General features: G+C 37.4%; 1 protein-coding gene across 1 annotated transcript in view; it reads right to left on the bottom strand.

Annotated features, from left to right (window-relative positions):
- Nucleotides 1-1,351: 1,351 nt before the first annotated feature.
- TMEM68 (transmembrane protein 68) overlaps nucleotides 1,352-22,966 on the bottom strand; it is a gene marked incomplete at both ends in the record, with an annotated part of 24,135 nt that continues 2,520 nt past the window's right edge. The window contains 5 exons of the mRNA XM_079722469.1: nucleotides 1,352-1,456; nucleotides 7,254-7,393; nucleotides 9,454-9,514; nucleotides 14,582-14,775; nucleotides 17,450-17,617. Of these exons, the coding sequence (XP_079578595.1) occupies nucleotides 1,352-1,456; nucleotides 7,254-7,393; nucleotides 9,454-9,514; nucleotides 14,582-14,775; nucleotides 17,450-17,617 (668 nt within the window). The remainder of the gene's footprint in view (nucleotides 1,457-7,253; nucleotides 7,394-9,453; nucleotides 9,515-14,581; nucleotides 14,776-17,449; nucleotides 17,618-22,966) is intronic.

The following is a 22,966-nucleotide window of genomic DNA, read 5'->3' on the forward strand; positions in this document are numbered from 1 at the left end:
GGAGACAACAAATCGAAAGCCATTAATTTTTCAGAAAGACTTATGTTCACATAAATTCATTATTCAAGTATATTTTTATTGAAACAATAAACCATCTGACTGGTTGCAAAGTCAAGCTGAATAAGCCATGATGTTGAGCAAAAGCAGAGCTTTCTCTCTGTGCTTTCATCAGCCTAGAATCAGCTTCTAACATATGAGATGCAGGGCACAACCGTGATTTCTATCCTGACTCTATTAAATGCCATATCATAGGGCTGACAATGCACAGCACACCCTGTACGGCTTGTCTACAGAGTCTCATTAAAAATATAATACTAGAGGGGGCTTCCCTGGTGGCGCAGTGGTTGAGAGTCAGCCTGCCAATGCAGGGGACACAGGTTTGTGCCCCGGTCCGGGAAGATCCCACATGCTGCGCGTGAGCCATGGCGGCTGGGCCTGCGCGTCCGGAGCCTGTGCTCCACAACGGGAGAGGCCACAGCAGTGAGAGGCCCGTGTACGGCAAAAAAAAAAAAAATTATATATATATATATATATATATATATATATATATATATATATATATATATATATATATATATAATACTAGAAAGAATAATAACAATAATTAGAAATTTTACTTCCCCTAATTTCTTTTTTACTCAATTTGAAAAACAGTACATCATTTTCATTGTCCTTGGCAACTTGACATCATACCTGAAGGAATCATTTAAACATCCTATGGACAAAATATATATATAAACTTCTAAAAGATGTTGCTATTGTTTAATTAATTCAGTTACAATTTCGTTCTACAGTTATCAATCACAGCGAATATAAAGAATTTAAAACAATGTTCCTTACCAAAGTATTAACATGTTTTTAAAAATTGAATTGTTGAGGCATAAAAACATTGTGTGATTTGCCCAAGGTCATGGAAGGAATGAGGGCCAGAGGAAAGAGCATGTTTGTTCCTAACTGAAGTGTCTGTACTGAACCCTAGGCTATGCCACCTTGCAGAACTAGCTCGGGGCAAGGGATACAGAAACTAGATGCATTATTTAGGAATGTTTCTTTAACCTCCATTGCTGTTATTAATAAACTTAACTTTAAGAATCTATGTTTATGATACATTATTAGGAAATTATACAAAGAACCATGATCCTTTTCTGAATAATTAGGCATGTAACGAGTTATTGTTTAAATGTGACACAACAGATTGCAGAAACAAAATTGACAATACAATGTTAAACAAGTTTAGTGAAAGATACTTATTAACATGAGTTTTTAAAAAATACTAATTATAGAACCCACAAAATTTTGAAGACCGTCTTACAGACATAAACATATTAATATAAATGTATTAAAGAGTCTTCTAGTTGATCTTTTGTTTGTTATGAAAACGTTCTAGCAAAGCACTCATAATGTTTCCGGGTATTCTTTGGTGCTTATCAATCAAAGCTTGAACCGCATCCTTCGTCTATCAAGGAAACAAAAGAAAAGCCGTTATTCTTTTAGTTCTCAATGTAGATATTTAGTTAGTAAGGATTTTAATATACTATTACTTATAAGAAGTCTTCCCTAACTTAGCACCCGTCGCTACTCTGAATAAATGATTTCCTTCTCAGCACGCCCATAGCCTATTTCTTTTTTTTTTTTAAATGTAATACTGTTTATTTAACTTCAAAACCCTTTCAGCATTTTAAACATACAAAAAGAATAACAGAACGTTGCAAATTGTGTTTAGTACAGAAGGTTCTTGAACTTTCATTGATGCAGTGGCTCTTCCCTGTGCATAGCATATTTCTTATACTTACTTTATTAAACCTGAATTACAGATACTGTCTGCATGGTAACTTTCTACACCAGGTTGTAAGCTCCTTAAAATACATCTTAGCATTCCTCCAGCACTGAGCACAGCAATGCCTTGCACATAATAAACACTAAAAAGAACTGAAGGGAAAAAAATCAGAAGAAAAATGTAGTAGGAAATTTTCCGGTAGGTAAATGGAAGTTTTCACTCCTATTCACCCATTAGTAAACTTTTATGTATTTGTCTTTCGTGACCATACACACCAATCACATCAGGCAATGTGACAGGAAAAAGTGAGGAAAACTACGAACAAGCAGATATGCTTTAGTCCTTTACCCCAATTTCTAGATAATTTAATAGGAATTTAAATTAAGTCATAGCAATGGAAAAGTCAATTAGGATATATCAAGAAATCTTCTAAAACTAATTGTTCCCATTAAATTCATGACAAATTTCAACAATTTTTACTTGTTTTTAATTTATTTTATTGAAGTATACTTGATTTACAATAACAATTTTTACTTTAAATCAGTTTGTGGCTCTCTAAAAAATTTTTTTCTGCGTGCACATAGTGCAGGCAGGCACACCCGTACACACTTCTTTTCAGATGCTAACCTTTATTAAGCCTTCTTTTTACAAATCTTGGACCTTCATTTATTTTTAAATATAATTAAGAAACCCTAGCCCAAAGATGTATTTTAAAAATATGCCTCTCTAATGCACAAGTTTTCACATCTGTGAGATGAGAACAATTTCATACACTTAACGATAAGGATTACATGAAACTGAAGCCATGTCTTCAGGCACTTAGCACAGCGACAGACACACACGTTGTGTTCTGTGCCGTATATTTTTAAAATTTTATTCATTCACTCAGAAAATACTAGATGCTTTGGAAGCTATAACGTTAGTGAAACAAGTCTCTAATCTCAAGGAGCTCATAATAAGCATAATCAAGGACAAAGTAGTTAGAATGTAAGCTCATTTGTGAGCTATATCATCTGAGATGTGAAAAGAACACATCTGAAGTTCACCGGTGGCCGGTGACCAGGGAAGTTTGCGTGAACGGGGTACTGTTTGGTCTGGGTCTCCCCCGGCCTGTAAGATTTCAACAGCAGTGAAGAAAGGAGCAAGAGAGAAAAGACCACAAGAAAACAGTTAAGCGACGGAGAGCTGGCATTTCGGATATGCATTCATTTGCTGGGCAGTATAAGGCTTTACAGGTAGGTTTCAATTAAATCACGAAGGGAGTTAAATACCAAGTGAAAAAGTAGAGACTTTGTTTAGTATGAATTGATGTATCAAGGAAGAACTTTTGGGTGGAGAAATACGAGGTCTGCACATTAAGAAAATACAGTTCTCGCAAAGATCACTAGTGACCCCCTTTTGTCACTAAATCCCACGGATATTCTTTTCATCTGACATGACCTCTTAGTCACCATGGATCCTGCTTCTGGAACTCACACTCCTGGAGGAAAAGCTAGGTTTTCAGGATGCTCCCTTTCAACCACCTTTTGCAGATTTACACTCCCCAAATCAAGCACTGACTTAGTCCTCCAAGGCTCAGTAAGCTTTCCACAGTGTTAATTACCATCCATTTGCTGACGACTCCCAGATTTGTATCTCCAGCCGCCCAGCCTTGGGTAGGAATGTTCAATATGACTTCCCTTGAATATTTTAAAGGCACCTCAAACTCAACATGCTTAATTTAGACTGAACTAGCACTCTTTCCCCCCATCCCATCCTTTGTCCTTTCCTGAGTTCACGCCCTATTTCAGCAAATGGCCATGAATCCAGCCCAGTAACCAAAACCTGGGAACCATCCTTAACAAATCCTGCTTCTCATTCATTGAGAATAAGAATCCATTGGTGGCATCCGTTAGCTCACTCCCAGTACCACTCAAATCTACCCACTTCTCCCCACCTTCCTTCCACCTTCATAGGACATGTATATTATACATACCTGTACATATAAATAAATCTGTACTTAACGTATATGTGGATGTGTGTATGCAGAATGCAGAGAGCGAGGCAAAGAGACAGATGGAAACAGAACAGATTTCTTTAAGACTGAGAGAACTTTAAGGCAGTATCCCAAGTGCCCTCTTCAGCATGAGTACAGTGTATTTTCATTTAGATTTAGATAGTGTCTACAAAATGAATCTTCTCCACAATCAAATGCCTGAACAGTCTAGCTCCCATTTCTTAAATGAGGTTTCATTTCTACATTAATTTAGATGTTAGTAATTTTGAAATTGCGATAATCCAGGGATCATTATGCTACCGTTTATGCTTACATTGTAAACAATGGAGATTGGAAATTCATGCAATGTATCCACAAAAGGAAAATTTCAAGTATTCTTTATTGCAAGTTTACTTTAGTTCAGCAGTGACAACTTACCATCAGAAATATGGATATGGCAACTATATATTTAAGGAAATGCCCTCAAGAAATTTTACTAAACTATGCTTTCGTAGACAACTTCCGTTACTTTAAATACTGAAAGTAACTGGAGACAATAACTGAGGTATTTCAATGATTCAGGAAGGCCTCCTCTTTTTACTAGTTTGAACTGGTAAATATATAAATATATATTTTAACATCTAAAATATCTAACTCTACCAGTGCCACGAATATATTTCTCACTCATATGAAAAATCAAGTCCCGGGAATTTAATGACCAGGAATATATTCTCCTTAACTGAGAAAAATAAGGGAACAGGATTCATTTAATTTCAGACCTGGATGAAACCTCTGAGATATCTATTTTAATCTTCCCATTCTACAGTTGAGGACACTGAGACTCAGGGAGGAACATACCATTTACCCAATCGGACTCTGCTGCCTGGTGGGAGAGTTGGGGTTAGGACTCAGATCCCTAAACTTCCAGGCCAGTTTCTCTTCCTCTCTCTCTCCATTACCTTGTAGCTTAACCATAAAAATGGACGGTATTTGTAAAAAAGTATTCCTAACTCGCTCTGACCCAATTAAATCCTAATAGTTAGGTGGGAAAAACCTTTTTAAAGAACAAAACAGAGTTCAGCTCTGTGCTAAAGGAGAATGCATTTGTCAGGGAGCTGCAGAGATGTGGTACAGCAACAATAAAGTGTGTGGGCAGAAGCAACATGACAGGGTGAGGGCTGAGCCCTGGCGTCACCTGAAGTCACCACCGTGAGGCGTCACCTGGGGATGGGAGAAGTGCTGTGCGCAGAGCCTGCCCGGACCGGGAAACCAGTGTGGGAGGGGTTTCCTTTCAGGAAAAGGATTGCTACACGCTCTGAGTCAACTCACTTAACCAGTTAGTAGAATACCTAGCAGGAGGTACGTTTTCTCAGAATGAAGCTCACAGACAAGGTACATAATATATCATTAATGCTACCTTTGTCAAGTTTCCTACATACCAGCTACTCGATTTGAACAGTCTCATCTGATGTGGCGTTATAGCTGCCTCAGCTGGGCATCCTTTCCTAAGTGCCAGACCTTGCTCAGCCCTGGGTATTACAGTTGCTCGTCCGCTCTGCCTCCTCTGGGCCATCCCTGTGGAAAGGATACAGTCCTGCCCCGTGAACGCCCAGTGTGGCTGTGTGCCTGCCTTGGCCAGTGTTACTGGGGGTGAATGGCTACTTCCAATGGCCTCTCCGAATGGAACTGTTCTTAGTAAACAAAATCCCTAGTCTGATATTCACGGGCCGAAAAATAGAGCTCCCACTTCCTTTTCCAGTTTCATCTCAACCAAATGCTCCCTACCCACTCAACTAGTGATTCCCCCAGTTTATTCCAGAGCTGTTATTAGCTGCTATTCCAGGAAAAACCAGGAGCTGGTTTTGGTCAGATGAGACTGGGCAATGCTCTTTGAAACAAAGTTAAATAGACCTCTTTATTGCGGGGCTTCTTAGAACCTTCACGATGTTCACGTGCTTTGCGAAATTCCTGAAGGCGAATTTATTAGGCACCCTTCCCAACCTCACTGGCCTAGTCCCATCAGGCTGCTCTACACTGTTGGTGTGTGCAGTCGACTTTCCTACCACCGTTTCTTTTTTGGAACTCTTCCCTCCTGCCCCAAGTCCGCATGTCCAAGTCCCGTCCGTCTTTCAAGACCTACCACAAATGACCTCAATTCTAGGAAATGTTTCCTATTTTTTCCCTCACAAAGCAGTCTCCTTCCCTTTTGAGCTTCTCCTGGTCTCACTCAAACTCAGCCTCCCTACTGCTTCTAGTGATCTTTCTAAAAGCAAACCTATTACATCAGTCATCTGCTTTCAGTAGCTACCCCCGGCTTTCAAGAAACAAAATCAAGGATGTGCCTTCGTGGTCCAGATACTCCTATGTTTCCAGCCTCATTGTCTATACTCTCTATCCCTTTAGCTACCCCAGACCACCCTCAACTCCCTGAAGACTTTACGCCAGTTCGTGCTGCCATCCTTTCATACGCTGTTTCCTCTACCTCCCTACTCTTCATCCAGCGAATCCCTTTTCGCCTTTCAAAACTGAATTCAAGCATCACTTCCTTCAAGGAGGCATCCCTGGTTTAATGTAGATGTCTTTCGTTTGTGTTTCCATAATACCCTAAAACAGCAGTTCTCAACCAGGGGAGATTTTGTCTCCCAGGGGATAATGGCAACGTCTAGAGGTTTTTTTTATTGTCACAGTGAGTGAGGGATAGCGATGAGATGCTACCAGCATCTAGTGAGTAAACACCTACAGTGCACAGAACAACTGCACAACAAAATACCAGTAGTGCCCAGGTTGAGAAATCGTGCCACAAGCACACCATTGTGCTAACGCATCACCTTAAAAGCATCGATTCAGTTATTGACCTGCCACACTGGGCCATAAGTTCCTAGAATAACAGCAGTAGCCAGCAGTCATGGAACACTTACTAGATGGCAGACACTGCTCTCAATCATGGATATCCTCCATCGCGTGTGACCCCCAGGGGTAGCTCTGTGAGTGGGCTCCATTCTCCCCCCTGCTCCCCTGCCCGAGCAAACACACAGTGGCACTAGAACAATCCGACTTCACAACCCACACCCTTAAACACGATTCCATTTTCCTCCCAAGGTATTTCTACCAGACAAAAGCAATTTCTTTTCATGGAGGTCAAAGCTTTCTTCTTCTGAATATCACTTAACGAAACCTTTTAATTAACGGGGCCAAGAATTTTAACCTCAACACAATTGGCATTTTAGAAAGAACGGTTCCTTGTTGGGGGCGGGGCGGGTGTCCTGTGCACTATAGAATGTTTACGAGCATCCCCGGCCTCTGCCCACTGGACTCCAACAGCACGACCTCCTCCCGAGTCTCGTCCGTGGTGACAATAAAAATGTCTCCAGACGTTGCCAGATGTCCCCTGGGGGAAAAATCACCACTGATCCAGAACATGCTTGTAGAATTAATTAACTTTTAAAATAAAACCTGAAAGTACAAATGTGTCCTAAAACTAAGAAAGAAAGAATAATTTACCTTTTCAGCTAGTTCTTCTGCTGTGATCTTTGGATCGTACGGAATGGGGTCACCTAAATAGGTGCGTAACTTCACTGGAAAACCTCCATACATTGGAGCAAACGGATAGCGGAACTTCTCATACAGCCACCTAAATAACCCTGTTTTAAAGAAAACAAAATCATTTTAATTGGTTAAATATTCTGAGCATATAACTGTAAACTTTCAAGTTAATTATGTAAGACTTAGAGGATGTAGGCAAACAGGATCACCTCCTGGCAATTAATACAATATTTTTTAAAAGATGAGCTTTTCATTGATCGTAGCAAATGTACCACACTAATGTAAGATGTGAATAACAGAAGAAACTGGGGAGTGGTGAGGTTTGTGGGTACTCTCTATGCCTTCTGCTCAATTTTTCTGTAAACCTAAAAATGCTCAAAAAAATAAGGTCTATTAATTAGGGGGAAAGATGAGCTTTTAAAAATATAAGAATTTTAAAAGGCAAACTAATTACTATTATGGCAAAACACAGCATAAAGATTGCAACAAAAAGCTAGAAGCTAAAAAGTCTAGAGACTCACAAATACGTGACTTACACAAACAAAAGAAAAAATGAAAGCATAAAATAAATTCAAGTAAACATGAGACTAAAATGCACCAATAAACTAAGTAAAGACTAAAAACATTACTGTAAACTAGGAAAAAGAATTATTAATGCTAATGACCAACCATGAAATTTAGCAAGAATAAAAGTGGTAGTAATGTAACATAAACTGATGGACTAAGACTAAGTTTTAACAAAAGAATCCAAAAAATGACAAGCAACATGGAATACATAATTAAGAATTGTACTGAAAGTTTAAAACACTTTATATATGGAAACACAGAATATACCATAAGCCCCAAAGTAATACTCAAAAAAATATACCACTACACACCAACTTTTGAGATATTCAACTTTTAAAGTAAAAACAGCAATCAAAAAGAATTTTAAAACCACTTTACAATTAAAGAAACAAAATTAGGAATAATTTCTGGTATGCAACTTAAATTCTAAAGAAATGATCTGAGAGAAAATTAGAAGGATTAATTACACAACAAAAGTTGAACATCACATCAATCTGCCTTTCCATTCCAAATTTGAAGAAAAAGAACTAAAAAAACCATAATGGAATATCAACAATATACCAACACAGACATAAAAGGAACAACAGAAGTTTAAGGTTTTCAGGATGGGATTTGTATGTGGACAGGAACACTAACAATATAGCACTAGGGATAAAACATAATCAATCAAATATAATATATAAACCATAGGGTACAAATCAAACTATAAAACAAACAAACAAAAAAGAGACTTTGCAAAGAGAAAGCACACTGAATTGTTATCACTCTTATAGCTAGGTTCAAAACTTACTTTGCTATCAATAAATTAAAGGTAGGCAAAAAGAACTTTTCGATGTAAATCTATCATGGTTCAAAAAAAAACAAGAGGTAACCGAAATAAATTAAAGCAAATGATATCTCCTTAGGTTGTTAATCTTAATTCAATATTTTCTTGTCTAAGAACCTACTGTATAGCACAGGGAACTCTATTCAACACTCTGTAATGACCTATATAGGAAAAGAATCTAAAAAAGAGTGGCTATGTGTATATGTATAACTGATTCACTTTGCTGTACACCTGAAACTAACACAACATTGTAAAATCAACTATACTCCAATAGAAATTAATTTTTTTTAATTTAAAAGAGATTTATACAAACATATATATATACTTTTTTCAAGATAAATAGACTTTCAAATTCTGCCCTCCCCCAAATTTTTTTATTGCCATCCATTTTTAAAGCTGTCACTTCTTCAGGAATGAGTTAGGAAGATAGTCTTTATTTACAAATAAGTACATTTGTTTTAAACCTCAACAACATGGTTTAACACAGTAAATTAGAAAATTCACTCTGTAATTTTAAAAAGCCCATGATAAATAAGCTTCAGTATATACATGAGACTCTTAACAAAAATCTAACATCTAGAACCACCATTACTTAGAACCAGTTATCATTTAGATTTTAAAGAGAAAAACATCTAAATAGTATATGCATTTTCTAAAGTAATAATTCAAAAAGTTTTCCTGTAGTGTTCAAAAGCCAAAATATTTAAAATACTACATTCTAAATATTACATTACAATTAGAAAAACCATATGAATCAGAACTTACTTGTTCCGCCAAGGGATCTAAATCCTTCTCGAATATTTTGTGTAAACATAGGAATAATGGGCTAAAGAGAGAATTTGAATTAAAAAGTAAATACATTAATCCATTTGATGTCTCTAATGCAAACTTTTGAGGGCCTGTTTAAGTTACAAAACCAAAGCATTTTAAAAATAAAGGTATACTGTTATCACCAGTGTGATTTATCAGACTAAAATTAACATGATCATTTGTAGAAAAATATAAATTGAAAACACTACCTTCTAGTGGTAATACATAATATTTCATTTACCAACTTTCCTATCATTCCACATGAACTCTTGAAACTCAAAATTAAGATTAAAGTGATCATTAATTTCATTAAGTAAAATGAACGTGATAATTAAATTGGTTTCAGTGGGCTACTGAAGAAAAAGTTTCAAGACAGAAATTCTCTCTATGGAGAAACTTACATATGTTCAAATGACAAGTTTTAGCAAGATGCTGTCATGGAATTAGTGAAACACCATTTTTTTTGTGAGCTTATTAAATCTAATAATGTTCAACATCAATGAAAAGTAAGTATAATACTCAACACCAAAAAAAAGAAAAAAGGAAAAACATATACATAAAAGAACTCTTTCTATCATTATTTTGGAGGATATCTGCTCAAAAGTTCATGGTTTTTATTTTTCCATGAATATTATTGATTAAATATGATTTTTTTTAAATGGAGACCTTATCTAAATGTCATGAAACAATGGATAAAGGAGCAAAGGGTCATGTAAGGAAGTTACGCCACGGCGAAACTGAAGTAGATAAAAAATTGAATAAAACACTTTAAAAGGTACACCAAATATACTGAATTAAATGATGTTTTAGAATAGATAAAACTGGAAGTGGGGGGCGAGGATCACATTACTTACAGTCTACTATCAGCATTTGTTAATACAGAATTACCTGCCTGGGTGAGCAGGGTTTGAAACGTTTAAATAAGCTGACATTTAAAAAGCCATTCCTTTTCAGCTTTGGAAAGCAGTAAAATCTGGTGGACTAAAGGAAAGAGACTACAGGCACAGCTTTCTTCATAAAACTTACTCCCTTTCAATCACCTAACTGATCATTTATTTATTATCTCTCTCCCCTCACTAGAAGGAAGACCCCCCATAGCAGAGACTTGGTTTCGTTCACTGCTGGAAACACCTAGAACAGTGCCTGGAATAAAGCAGGTACTAAAAGACAGTGTGACAGGTGAACTAAAGAAGGAATGAATCAACAGGACAGAGAGAAAATGCTTCTAAGGAATTAGCTTGTATTCTCTGAATACAAAGGGTAGGAAACAGGCAGCAACAATTTTAAAACCAGAAAAGCCGGGTAAAGAAGAAGCAGTCCAATGAATAATTTAAAATCTGATGGAGTTAATTCACAAAGCTAACAACTAAGACAAAGTAGACTGACTCTTTTGTAAAAAAATTCAGATTATGATTTTCCTAAAACCACCACTAGTTTTGTAGAATAAAGTGATGGTTGGAATCCTACTGTTTTAAATACTTGTACAATGCCTTTAGAGTTGAGAACTTGAGAATCCCAAGAAGGAACAGAAAGCTTTCAGCTCATATATACACCACTTTGCCTTCTCTGATCAGTGCTGCTAGATTTTCGTCTACTGACTGGCATGAAACCCGAAGTTAGTATTGAAGGATGCACTTTATAAAGACTCTTCAGGTATATATATCATCCTTTAAATGGCTAACTCTCCAGAAGCTGGGCATTTCTAGAAGATACTAAACAGGAGAAAGCTTACCCTACAAACTCAGTATTCCAGGCTATACCCTGGTTTCTAAATTTACATTCAAGCTTTCAGCCTTACAGCTGCAAGCATTACCTTATTACAACTTCATACTGTAGTTCGTTCCTTTGTTTGTGCACACTTTGTATAACAAGGTAGTTGCATAAGTAACTTAGAATCAAATTGCTTACGTGTATACATGTATCTCTGTACGTGTATGTACACGTGTGTGAAGAGGTAGAGAATGTTTGGTTTGTTAAAACTATTCTTGGGGAATAGAGCGTGGCCTTGGAGTCTTAACTTTGCCACAAAAATTTAAGTGGGAACCATTGGACAGGTCACTAAACCTGTTTCTTCATGTATGAAATGACAATAATAATAATTATCCCATCTCAAGGTTTTTATAGATTGAGATAATACATATAAACAATTTTATTGAAACGAATGCTATTTTCTTTTACATCTGTTATTTGTTTTCCAATTAGAGTAAATGGGCTCATTTTTTTCCCAAATTATTTAGCTACGAAATTACCTAAAAATTCTTAGCAAAGTCAGAATTCTCAGGAATTCACAAAATAAGAGTGATTTAGATTATATCAAAAAGCCTGTAACTTGCAGACGAGCCTTAAATATTTTCTGCCAATATTTTGTGAATTTCCGTTGATGACATAGATTGTTTTCACTTGAATTTCCATTCCTTTGTTTCAATTTAAATGTGGTTAGTCTTGTAACAAAAGTCATAACTTTTTATTCAAAGTTTATGATAATTCTGTGAGACCTAAGAAGGGCTTTTTCAAATAAGCTGCTGGTGCCATTTACAACTGTATCCACATGTGACTGAAAGGCTTCCCTCGCGGATCTGCAAGGCCCTCTAATCTTGGGGTCGGCGGACTCACTGTGAAGTGTACCCGCTGCCTGCGGTCCTGAACTGTAAGCTCTGCTTCTGACTTGCTGTGTGACAGGGTCCCTCCATCCCTTCATCTCTGTGTGCCTGAGTTTCCTCATCTGTAACATGGGAATAATTACATATGTCACCTACTTACTGTACAGGGGTACCAACATAAAGCCTTTAAAAGTGCTAAGAAAGGTTAGGGTGGTACAAGATTTATCAGTGATACAGTGCTATTTTGTAAATCAGCAACGTTAAAGATTTTTGTTTATTAACTTGTAAAAGGCTGTTTATTAAATTTTCTCAAGTTTTGTACAAAAAACCTTAAATTATCTACGTTATCGGGTTTTTTTTTTTTTTTTTTTTTTTTGGCTGTGTTGGGTTTTTGTTGCTGTGCACGGGTTTTCTCTAGTTGCAGCGAGCGGGGGCTACTCTTCGTTGCGGTGCATGGGCTTCTGATTGTGTGGCTTCTCTTGTGGAGCACGGGCTCTAGGCACATGGGCTTCAGTAGTTGTGGCACGTGGGCCCAGCAGTTATGGCTCACGGGCTCTAGAGCACAGGCTCAGTAGTTGTGGCGCACAGGTTTAGTTGTTCTGTGGCATGTGGGATCTTCCCGGACCAGGGCTAGAACCCGTGTCCCCTGCATTGGCAGGTGGATTCTTAACCACTGCACTACCAGGGAAGCCCTATCTAGGTTATCTTAATTAATTATCTAGAAACTCAGGGATTGATAAAAGGGCTTCTTTCTCTATATAATTTTTTTCTTTCAAGACTTCTTCCAGGCAATGGTCCTTAAAACTGTAACTTAAGGATGAGGAATTAGAATTCCATGATCAATCTGTGTGATTCCAAATCTATTTTTCTCACTTTTATCTTAAACCTTGGAAGAAATAATTCTCTCAAAATACAAACCTGAAAATTGAACTATCTTTAAGTTTTTAGCTGTTATTATTGCTTTAATGTACATTTATGCTGATTAACCTTAATTTCTGAACAACTGTGCATATATTGTCTTATATTCTACATTATTCATAAAGTCTAAGGTTTTGTTTTCTACCTTAGTACATAAGACTTTTTGGAAAATAAAATGGGCTATAAATTAATTTTCTGTGTCATTAATAGTATTAACATAGACTTAAATTCAAAAGACTCCTTTCTTGTAGTGTTTAAAAAATCAATTCAACAAATACAGAGAGCCTACTAAGTGCTAGTCATTGTACTAGGAACTCAGAATATAAAAAGTGGCTTTGTCCTAAGGGAGTCTATAATCTACTATAGGACAGTAGTGTTTAAATTTTTATGTTGTCCATTATTAAACACTTGGCCAAGTACATTAACTTATACCAAGATCACATTGTTAAAGCACTATAGCAATAACTTATTTCTAGGAATTACATATACAAATACGTAGCGAATAGAGCTCAATGTATTTTGTTTTATTGTAACTCTGCAATTAAAAAATAAAGGGAAAATGTCCATTCTTCTTCAAATGTTGCTTTTGGGTTAGAAGGAGTCATCCATAATCCTTTCCTTTTTAATCAAAAGTCTGTATCTGCAAGACGAACAGGCAAGCTAAGGGTGCAGACTGGTGTCTATATGACAACAGTGGAAACACACACACAAAAAACAGAAATGTGAAAGTATTAGCAGCAGTCTCTAACTAATTGGCCTGGAAAAAAGAAAACCACCTTGTCAAGTGCTATGATTTCTTTTTCTAATAGACAATCTATAATGAAAACAAACAGAAAACAAAGAAGAAACATTCCATAAGTAATAAATGTTTCATAGGATAAAGTACAATACAGAGACCAAAAAGCTTAGATATACTTTCCAAGGCAAAAGAAAAGAACAAGATGGCATTCAGATTTTCCAGTTTACTAAGTAGAATAATTACAGTGAATCCCAGAGGAACACTTAATTTTATTGACAAATGCGTTCTTTTAAAAAGATCTAAATTACACCAATATCTCTTTCTCATCTTTATTCATACTGTTAGAGAGCTGATCACATTTGCTGATGAAAAATAGTAGAAACCATATATTATTTGAGCTCTATTGTTATATAAATTGGTCACAGATAAAAGAATTATAATGAAACCAACCAAGAGCTATCACTGAAACATGCCAACTCAGTTGAACCAAAGGATTAAAATACAGAGTTAGATTGATTGTACTTATGAAAAAAAGTATAACTGAAGGAATACAAAAAATTTCATAAATCTGATTAAAATAAGCTGGATTTTGAAGCATAAAACAAAGCTTCGCTAGATATTTGCAAATTTCCAGATTGAATTTTTTTATAAAGATGGCTTCCCATGGACAAGGAATATTTCTCTATTGTTATCTTAGAGTTACAGACACTGATTTTTAAAGTAGTGCAATGACAGTATCTGAATTCTGATATACTCTTGAGCTATTTACGCATTTATTTTAAAGTAGATACAGCTTTCCTTTAATAATCAGTTTTATACAACTCACCACTTTTGCATCAATTGCAACCTGAGCGAAGCCTTTACGATTACCCCACACGATGTTGTAGGTCTCATCGCTAATCAGGGCTTCTCGAACACCACCTGGTGAGATAGCTAACAAGTGACCACTCCGCAGAATTTCAACACATTTTTCTCTTGGTCCATGTATAGCACAAAATACATCAAGTAATAAACTAAACCCTGTAAGAAACATTAGCATGAAGATATATCTTAAGTACTTCTTGTCCAATTCTTCAAGAGCAAAAATCTTCACAACCTACAAAATGTACTATCTATACTTAAATCAGTAAATTCTTTTTTTTACGTTTTTTTAAACCAACAACTCTTAAGGTTAACATAAGATTAATATTGCTGGTAAATTAATAGCTATGTCTTGTTGATTACTTCCTCAGTGATCACCTACTACTCTGGCTACATATTCAAATTCTTAATTAAAACTCATGGGACTTCCCTGGTGGTCCAGTGGTTAAGACTCCATGCTTCCACTGCAGGGGGCACAGGTTCGATCCCTTGTCGGGGAACTAAGATCCCACATGCTGTGCTGTGTGGCGGCCAAAAAAAAAAAAAAAAACACCTGGGAAAATAGGGATTCTTATCCCCATTTTACAGATGAGAAAAGTTGATTCAGAGAGTTAAGAAGCTTGCTCCAAGTCACACACCTAGCAAAGGGCAGGGCAGAGGTATGTCTAGTCCAAAGCTCCTTCCACTGCATCTCATGGCCAAACACTGTCTACAGTATTTATTAGAGCAATCAGAAAGGACATCCCATCAGCAATCACACATCTAATCTTCCATTAACCCTATAAGAAAGAGAATCACTCAAGAGAATGTGAGTCTGACTAGTCTAGCCCTACCAAAATTGGCAAGCCACAGTTAAATCTATTGAAATAAAAGTTACATACTGCTAATTCCACAATAAAAATTTTTTTAAATCAACAATAATAGCAATAATAGCAATATCACTAAGAGTTTTTAATAAAGTGAGTGGTTGGCTCAGGAACAATTAATTCCAGTCTTAATATTATACAGTTTTTCAAATTACAACTATTTATGGATGAAAGAAATAATCCTATCAGTAATTAAATATTTTAACCAAATTCTAAACTGGAAATTTGGAGGACTGATGTTTGTATACATTATCGCTTGAGACTGGGAAATATGGGGATGGATAGTGAAAACTGTGCAGAATAACAAAACTTCTCATAGGTTTAAGGATCTGAAGCAAGATTATCAATATTATTGAGAAGAAATAATTCTCATCCTATACTATGTTAAAGTTCACTGATTTCACTAGATGTATTCTCATGATAAATGAATAAACAGGGGAGGTTTAATAAATTACAAGATCATAAAGGGGGAAATTTTGAAGTCAAATGTTACATAAAAATATTCACGTTTATTATTTATAAAAAGAAAAAAATGGAAGCAACCTAATGTTCCATAAGAGAAAACTAGTTAAGTAAATATTTTAGTCATATATTTAAAATGTTATTTATAAAACATGGGAAAATGTTAACGCTACATTAAATTTTTTTAAAAAGAACAAAACAGTTTGCATAACGTGAAGATGTGCAAATTAAAAATGAAGCAAAATAGGGCTTCCCTGGTGGTGCAGTGGTTGAGAATCTGTCTGCCAATGCAGGGGACACGGGTTCGAGCCCTGGTCTGGGAGGATCCCACATGCCACGGAGCAACTAGGCCCCTGCGTCACAACTACTGAGCCTGTGCGTCTGGAGCCTGTGCTCCGCAACAAGAGAGGTCGGGATAGTGAGAGGCCCGCGCACCGCGATGAAGAGTGGTCCCCACTTGCCACAACTAGAGAAAGCCCTCACACAGAAACGAAGACCCAACACAGCCAAAAATAAATAAATAAATAAATTTTTTTAAAAATGAAGCAAAAAAATCAAAATGATAACTGGATATATGTTGGGGGGTAAGACCATATGATGCTGTTTTTCTTTCCTCTAGTTTCCAAGCTTACTACAAAGTGATCAAATTACTGTCTAAAGAAATACCTTTTATAGCCAATTTAGTTTATACACAAAGTACAAATGGCTTTTTAGTGACACAAGGATGCTGGAAACATTAACCATGTCTATGAAAGGCACTAAGAAAACTGTTATTTCATTCACTGTCTGGTGTTTATCTGGTTGATGGTTGGCTTTTGCTTTTACAATTCCAGAGAACATACTATAAACTTTCTTGGCTTGTTTCTGGTGACTTCCTGACAGAAGAAAATAAGATTTAATATTAATGAGTTTACTTTAGAATGATTTTTTAAAAACTCTTATCATGTTTGAAACGATTCAGTTTATTAATCTTCCAGTTTACGAAGTCTTTATGAATATGAATATAAAAAAATTGTAGTTCTCAATCTTAAGAGTTATAATTCTACCAAGCAAGTCAAGTATGATAAGAGACATAATAGGCTCTTTAGGTTAGGATTTCTGGGGCAATACTATATGATTATATAAAGACAAAATATATCCTGGCTAATTTTTTTTAACTTTGATTTGCTATCAAACTGACAGTAATCAAACACTAATTACTATAAAATTAAACTCCCAGATCAATATCTCATGGAAAAATTCACCATGAAAAATCAACTACCTTCTATACCAAAATATAAATAAATTGTTTGGCAAAAGTTACAATTTCTTTTAGGATTTAACTTCAAAAAATAATGACTACCTGTTAATAGAGAAATAAATTAGATAACATTTTTGGCCATAATGTTTTTATATTTAGATATATTACCTAAAACAGATACTAAACTCAAAGACATACAGACTGTCACATAATTTGATCATGTTAATTAAACATTTTTATATCACCAGCTACAGTGAAAGTTTACCTGGAATTTTAAAAACAAAGTGATCAGCTACTACTCGGCAAGTTCTGCCTTTATGGATAAAAATTTTAGCCATGAAGTAGTAAAAATCGATGGGAATAGCTCCATGATAAAAAATGATCAGTGCTGGTCCTTCTTCTGGTATTTTTTCCATCCCATGAACTTCATAACCTGTTAGAAAGACAAAATACAGATACTTAAAATGTATTTAATATTAGTTTATTTATACTAAAGGACAGTTACTAACTCAGACACTCAGTCTTTCTTTCGGGAGCGCAAGCCTCCCTGTTTCCATCCACCTTCCCCTTCCCTCCCTCCCTGAATATATCGGTCCTACAGCAGTTCGGTGGGCCAGCGTGCAGTAGGTGCCTGGGTGGAGGGTGGCCTGCGGTGGGTGCTGGAACCCAGGCAGGGCGAGGAGGGCATCCGTACAGGGTGGTCCGGGGTGGCGAGTCAAGGCCCAAACGGTCACGAGAGCCCCCACACAGGAGAAGAGCCTAGAAAGGGTGCTGGGGCCCGGGCGGGCAAAGGAAGGGAGCCACGTGGCATGAGGATGGGGGTCAGAGCCCGAGTGGAGCAGGGTGGTGTCCCTGAGTGGCAGGGGACGGTGGCAGTGATGGGAGACATTACACCCAGGGGGACTGATCAAATCAGTTCACATATTAAGGATAATGTCAGCCTGGGTTTCTCACTTTTGGAGAAGGTTAACAGCCACAAATACAGAGAAGGAGAAAACTAAAATCCACTCTGCAGCCGTAAGAGAACCTCACTCCCACCCTAAGAAGGAGAAGAAGCAGCACGTTAGAAAGCTGAGGTCGCTCTCTCAGCCGGGTGGGAGGGACGGCAGGTGCCACAAAAGTGGGAGAGAAGAAAACAACCAAGATGTTAACAAACACTTCAAGACCGAATGTGGGCGAGCGCTAGGTGTTGGATCCCCGGGAACCCAGAGACAAACAGGAGTCTGCACCCACCCCCCAGCCTCACACAGGCCTCAGCGCGTGTGCACGAGAAAACCAGGGAGACCCTGCTAAAGATTCAGAGAACAAAATCCCCCTCGCTTCCCGGAAGCTTCTCTTGTAAAAGCAAAACCCGGCCCAGGGAGAAGCGCAGGAAAGCCTTCCACTGCTTCTAAGAACCGGTACTTGCCAAAGGTATCTGACGCGAGCAGGGACAAAGTTCCACTCCCCCCTCCTCTACTACTGAAGGAATAAACTACTTGGTAATATTTCAAATGGGCTCAAGAGAATGTTTTTAAAAACTAAATTTAATGATATTTCAAGATTCTGTATGTGTCTATACTTTTAACATTTCTTCCCAATTACCGAATTCTAATTCAAATAATTCAATTTACTTAGAACAGTCACTGAAGTTGTCTGACGTTATCCAAAGGATCGATTGTCCCATCAGATAAATTTTCCAAGAAATAAAGAACACTACTTTCAGGGATTCTATACAGAATATTCCTGAGGTTCTCTCTTGTTTTCCAGAATACTTTTTTTTTTTAAAAAAGAATTGAGAAATAATTGTTACTTAATACCAGATCACCTGATTGAAAGTAGAAAAATTCAGTGAATCAATTTACTATTGACAAAAACTAGAGTTTACCATCGTGCCACTAAACATTAAGCCCCAATATTCAACTGTGTCACTCGGCGTGGATGTGGTCATACCGCCCCTCGCTATAAAAGCACCAGCAGATAATCACTCTGGTCAATGTCAAGGCCTTTTAGGTCCCAATTACCGATCAAGTGATGTCAGAGTCTTTCAGTGTCACGTGGACTCAGGGCGCCTCCCTCCTCTGTGCTGCTCACGTGACCGCCTCTAAAGGAGCACTTCCTGTCCCATGTTTCCCTGTCGAGCAAAAGCAGAAAACCTGGGGCACGTTACCTGCCCCTCCCTCAGACTCTGTATTCCCCCGGTCACCAGCTTCTGTGCGTTTTACCTCCAAAAACTCTTAAATCTATCACTCCCTCTTCCCAGTGTTGGTTTTGAAGTGTGGCCCCGTCCTCTCCTGCCTACAGAACCCCAGTCCTGGGGGTCTGATGGGCAACAGCAGCTCAGAGAACGCAATCAGGAACGCAGCTATCGCCACCGTCCGTCCATCCGCTGTCCAGGGACGGGGAGTCTCCGTGTGCACATTTTATGCACATCTCGAGTGGTCTGGGCCCCTTCAATGAAAACAGCCCTACTCTGTGACGACTGTGGTTCTCTTATTTGACGCCAAGAGATGCGCATTTCTTTACCTCCCCTGCTCTATCCCCTGAGCCTAAGCACTCGCCAGATTCTTTGGCTTCCCCTGTAGCTTCGCCCACAGGGAGAGGATCTGAAGGTCACAGGGAGCTCAGGTAGCCTCACCTCCATAGCAATTATTTATTATGTAAATGAGTTACTGCCTACTGGCTTTAGACACCAGCATCATGAATCCAGATAAGGATGATCTTCTCCTAAGAGATAGATCCTTTCTAAATGTGTCACCAATAATCCATTTTTAAGGCTGTACACCTACACACTATGGTAAAATAACAATAGCATCCTTTTGAGTCTTCCTCAGGAAAGCACACAGAGGCAAACTACCTACAAAATAAAGTCCAACTCCTGAGCATAGCATTCAAGAGCCTTTAAAGCCTAATTTGTCTACTTTTCCAGGTTCATCCTTCCGCATACTTCTCACCCATGAATGATTCATCTTCTGGTCCTGAATACACCCTGCATTTTATTCAGTACTGAGGTGGGCGCCTGTTTTAACATAGGTAGTTTCCTATTAGGACTACAGTAATGAATCTCAGTTTTTCCATTCAACGACATATCTTGGACATCTACTTGATATACACATGCAGTGATTTTTTTAATGATTTTTTTAATGGCTGTAAAGTATTCCATAATGAATTCCTATCACAGTTCATCTAGCCATTTTCCTATTTAGGGACAACTGGATTGTTTCCAATTTTTCAAATATTGGTTGCAATGAACCTTCATTTATATGCATCCTTGTGTACTGAATGTGTGAATTTATCACTAGACTGGATGCTAAGACGGGCAACTGTTGATCATATGGTACGCCCATTTTAAATGATAACAGACACTACCAAATCCTCCTCCTGACGGGCTACACTACTTTCTCACATGCACTGGGTGAGAGTTCCCGTCTCCACATTCTCATCCTTTAATGTCAACAAACTTTAATTACTTGCCAAGCCTTTGAGTAAAAATGCTCTCAGCGCAGTTTTAATGTGCACTTTCCTAATTACTAGTGGGCTTATGAATCTGTTATAATTATTGGCATTTATATTCAGACCATTTTTAGACCACATGCTTAGACCACTTTTCAGCTGCATTTCTTTTCTCACTCATTTATTAGTTTCTAAGCTGTGCTGTAAAGGACTTGGGGTGATCTGCCCTGTCTTCTGATGTGTCTTTTAGCTCTTTTTTGAACAGTTTTTGTTTTTTTGCATCTTCTTTAAGACCTTCCGTACTTGGAGATCATCAAATATTTTCATACATCTTTTCCTGCTGATCTTTTATCATTTATTAAATTCACATTTCTGACTTTTTAATCTGTTTGATCTGTTTGTGATGATCCTTTCCCTGTACCAACGCCGTAATTTTAATCATTATAAATGTTAATGGTTTGGATATGGCGGGGGAAAACTTCCTCTTTTGTTTTTTCAAATTTGTCTTGGTTATTCTTGTTTGCCCTTTTATTTGAATTTTAGACGTTGATGAAAAAGTGTTAGAAGTCTACCGAATTGGTAAAGGAACTGGGAGTGTGGGCTGTAGAGCAACATCTCTACTACGCTGAGACTCTCCATCCATTTCACCTTTTTCGAATTCCATTTGTAAAGTATACAGTTTCTCCATGAAGTTTTTAAGTGTTTTTTTGTTACATTTAGTCTCAAGTAGCATTTTTCCTTTCCATTTTAAAAATGATTATTGGTGGTATATGAGTAGTTACTAATTTTGTGTTTATCATATGCCCATTTCCCTTGCTAACTAATCTTATTAGTACTGATAAGTGGATTCACTTGGTTCTTTCAGGCATCTCTTCTTTTCTCATCTCTATACTTATTTCTAGGAGCTCCAGGACAATGTTAAATAGTAGTGGTGAGAGCCTCCTTGTCCTGGTCCCTACGTATGGGACTCACTTTAATAATTCTCCACCTCTCCAATGTGGATCATCTTTGTTGAAGATTTCTGGTACATTCCCTTTACTGAAGTAGTACCTTTTAGTCTTCACTTCCTAAGATTTTTTTTTATCATAACTATTGAATTTTATAAAACTACATTCTATGAGACTGACCTGCAAATCTCCTTTTTGTGTTCTCCTTAGTTTCGATAGCAAAGTTCTGCTAGCTTTGCAAAATAAACTGTGTAGCTCCACATTTTTTCCTACACTCTCAAACACAGATGGGCATTACCTGTTCCTTAAAAGTTTAGTATAACTTGTGGGCTCCCGGCCCTTTGTGAAGGGAGGGGGATACAGACTTTGGCCACTGTTCCGACTTATTTCATGATTACTGGTCTGTTCTGTTTCTCTCTCCTTCTTGAACCAGCTTTGATCATTTCTCTTTTCCTGCAAAACTGTCTATTTAATTTTTAAACAAAATGGTGTGAAATAGTTACTCAATTTCTTTCCCACTCACTCTTCAAAGCCTTGTTTAAAAGTTACTTTCTCCATGAATAGTGCTTTCACTTTTGTCCCATAGAAACAAGAATGAACATCTATTGAGCATGCACTTGCCGGGGCACTGTATTGGACCCATAATAACTATCTCATTTGGTCCTCACAGAATCCCTGCACTGATGAGGAAACCCAAGTAAGAAAAGCCCGTGTAACTTACTCGAGGTCACGCAGTGGGTACGGCCAGGACGCAAGCTCACGTGCGTCTCACTCCACGACCTGTGCCCTTCCCCGCACCACACCTCCTACTAGAGGTGTGCCCGTGCTAACCTGCACCTGTGAGTTTCAAATGCTGGTTGCCCTCACTCTTTGAGTTATGCAATCACTTTAGTCAGCTATAGCCAGCATTTTTCTTTTTAAATAAGAGAGAGTAGAATAGAAAATAGAGCAGATCGCAAGAAGAGAGTATATACACTTTTGATGAAATAGTATATACCTGTATGTATATACTGGGTGGCAAAATGCATTTCTTGCTAGCAAAAAGAATCAAAACTTTGATAGCCTAGAAATATATAGAGCCTAGATAACCTTGAAAATACTAGGAACCTTGAACATAGTAGGTGTGTGAAGTTGAACTTAATAGTGACCAAGAAACAAGTGATGCATTTTAGTGCTTTCCAAATTATTGGAGAAAGATGCTCTGTAATGATGATAGCTAACATTTGCTGAACTTTTATTATGTAATAAAAATTATTCTAAGTACTTAGAAAGATGCTCTGTAATGATGATAGCTAACATTTGTTGAACTTTTATTATGTAATAAAAATTATTCTAAGTACTCTGCATCAAGGCCCAGTGAATCCTTACAACAACCCATTTTACAGAAGAGGGAAATGAAGTCC

The sequence above is a fragment of the Hyperoodon ampullatus genome (assembly GCF_949752795.1).
Source record: "Hyperoodon ampullatus genome assembly, chromosome: 17".
Lineage (NCBI taxonomy): Eukaryota > Metazoa > Chordata > Mammalia > Artiodactyla > Ziphiidae > Hyperoodon > Hyperoodon ampullatus.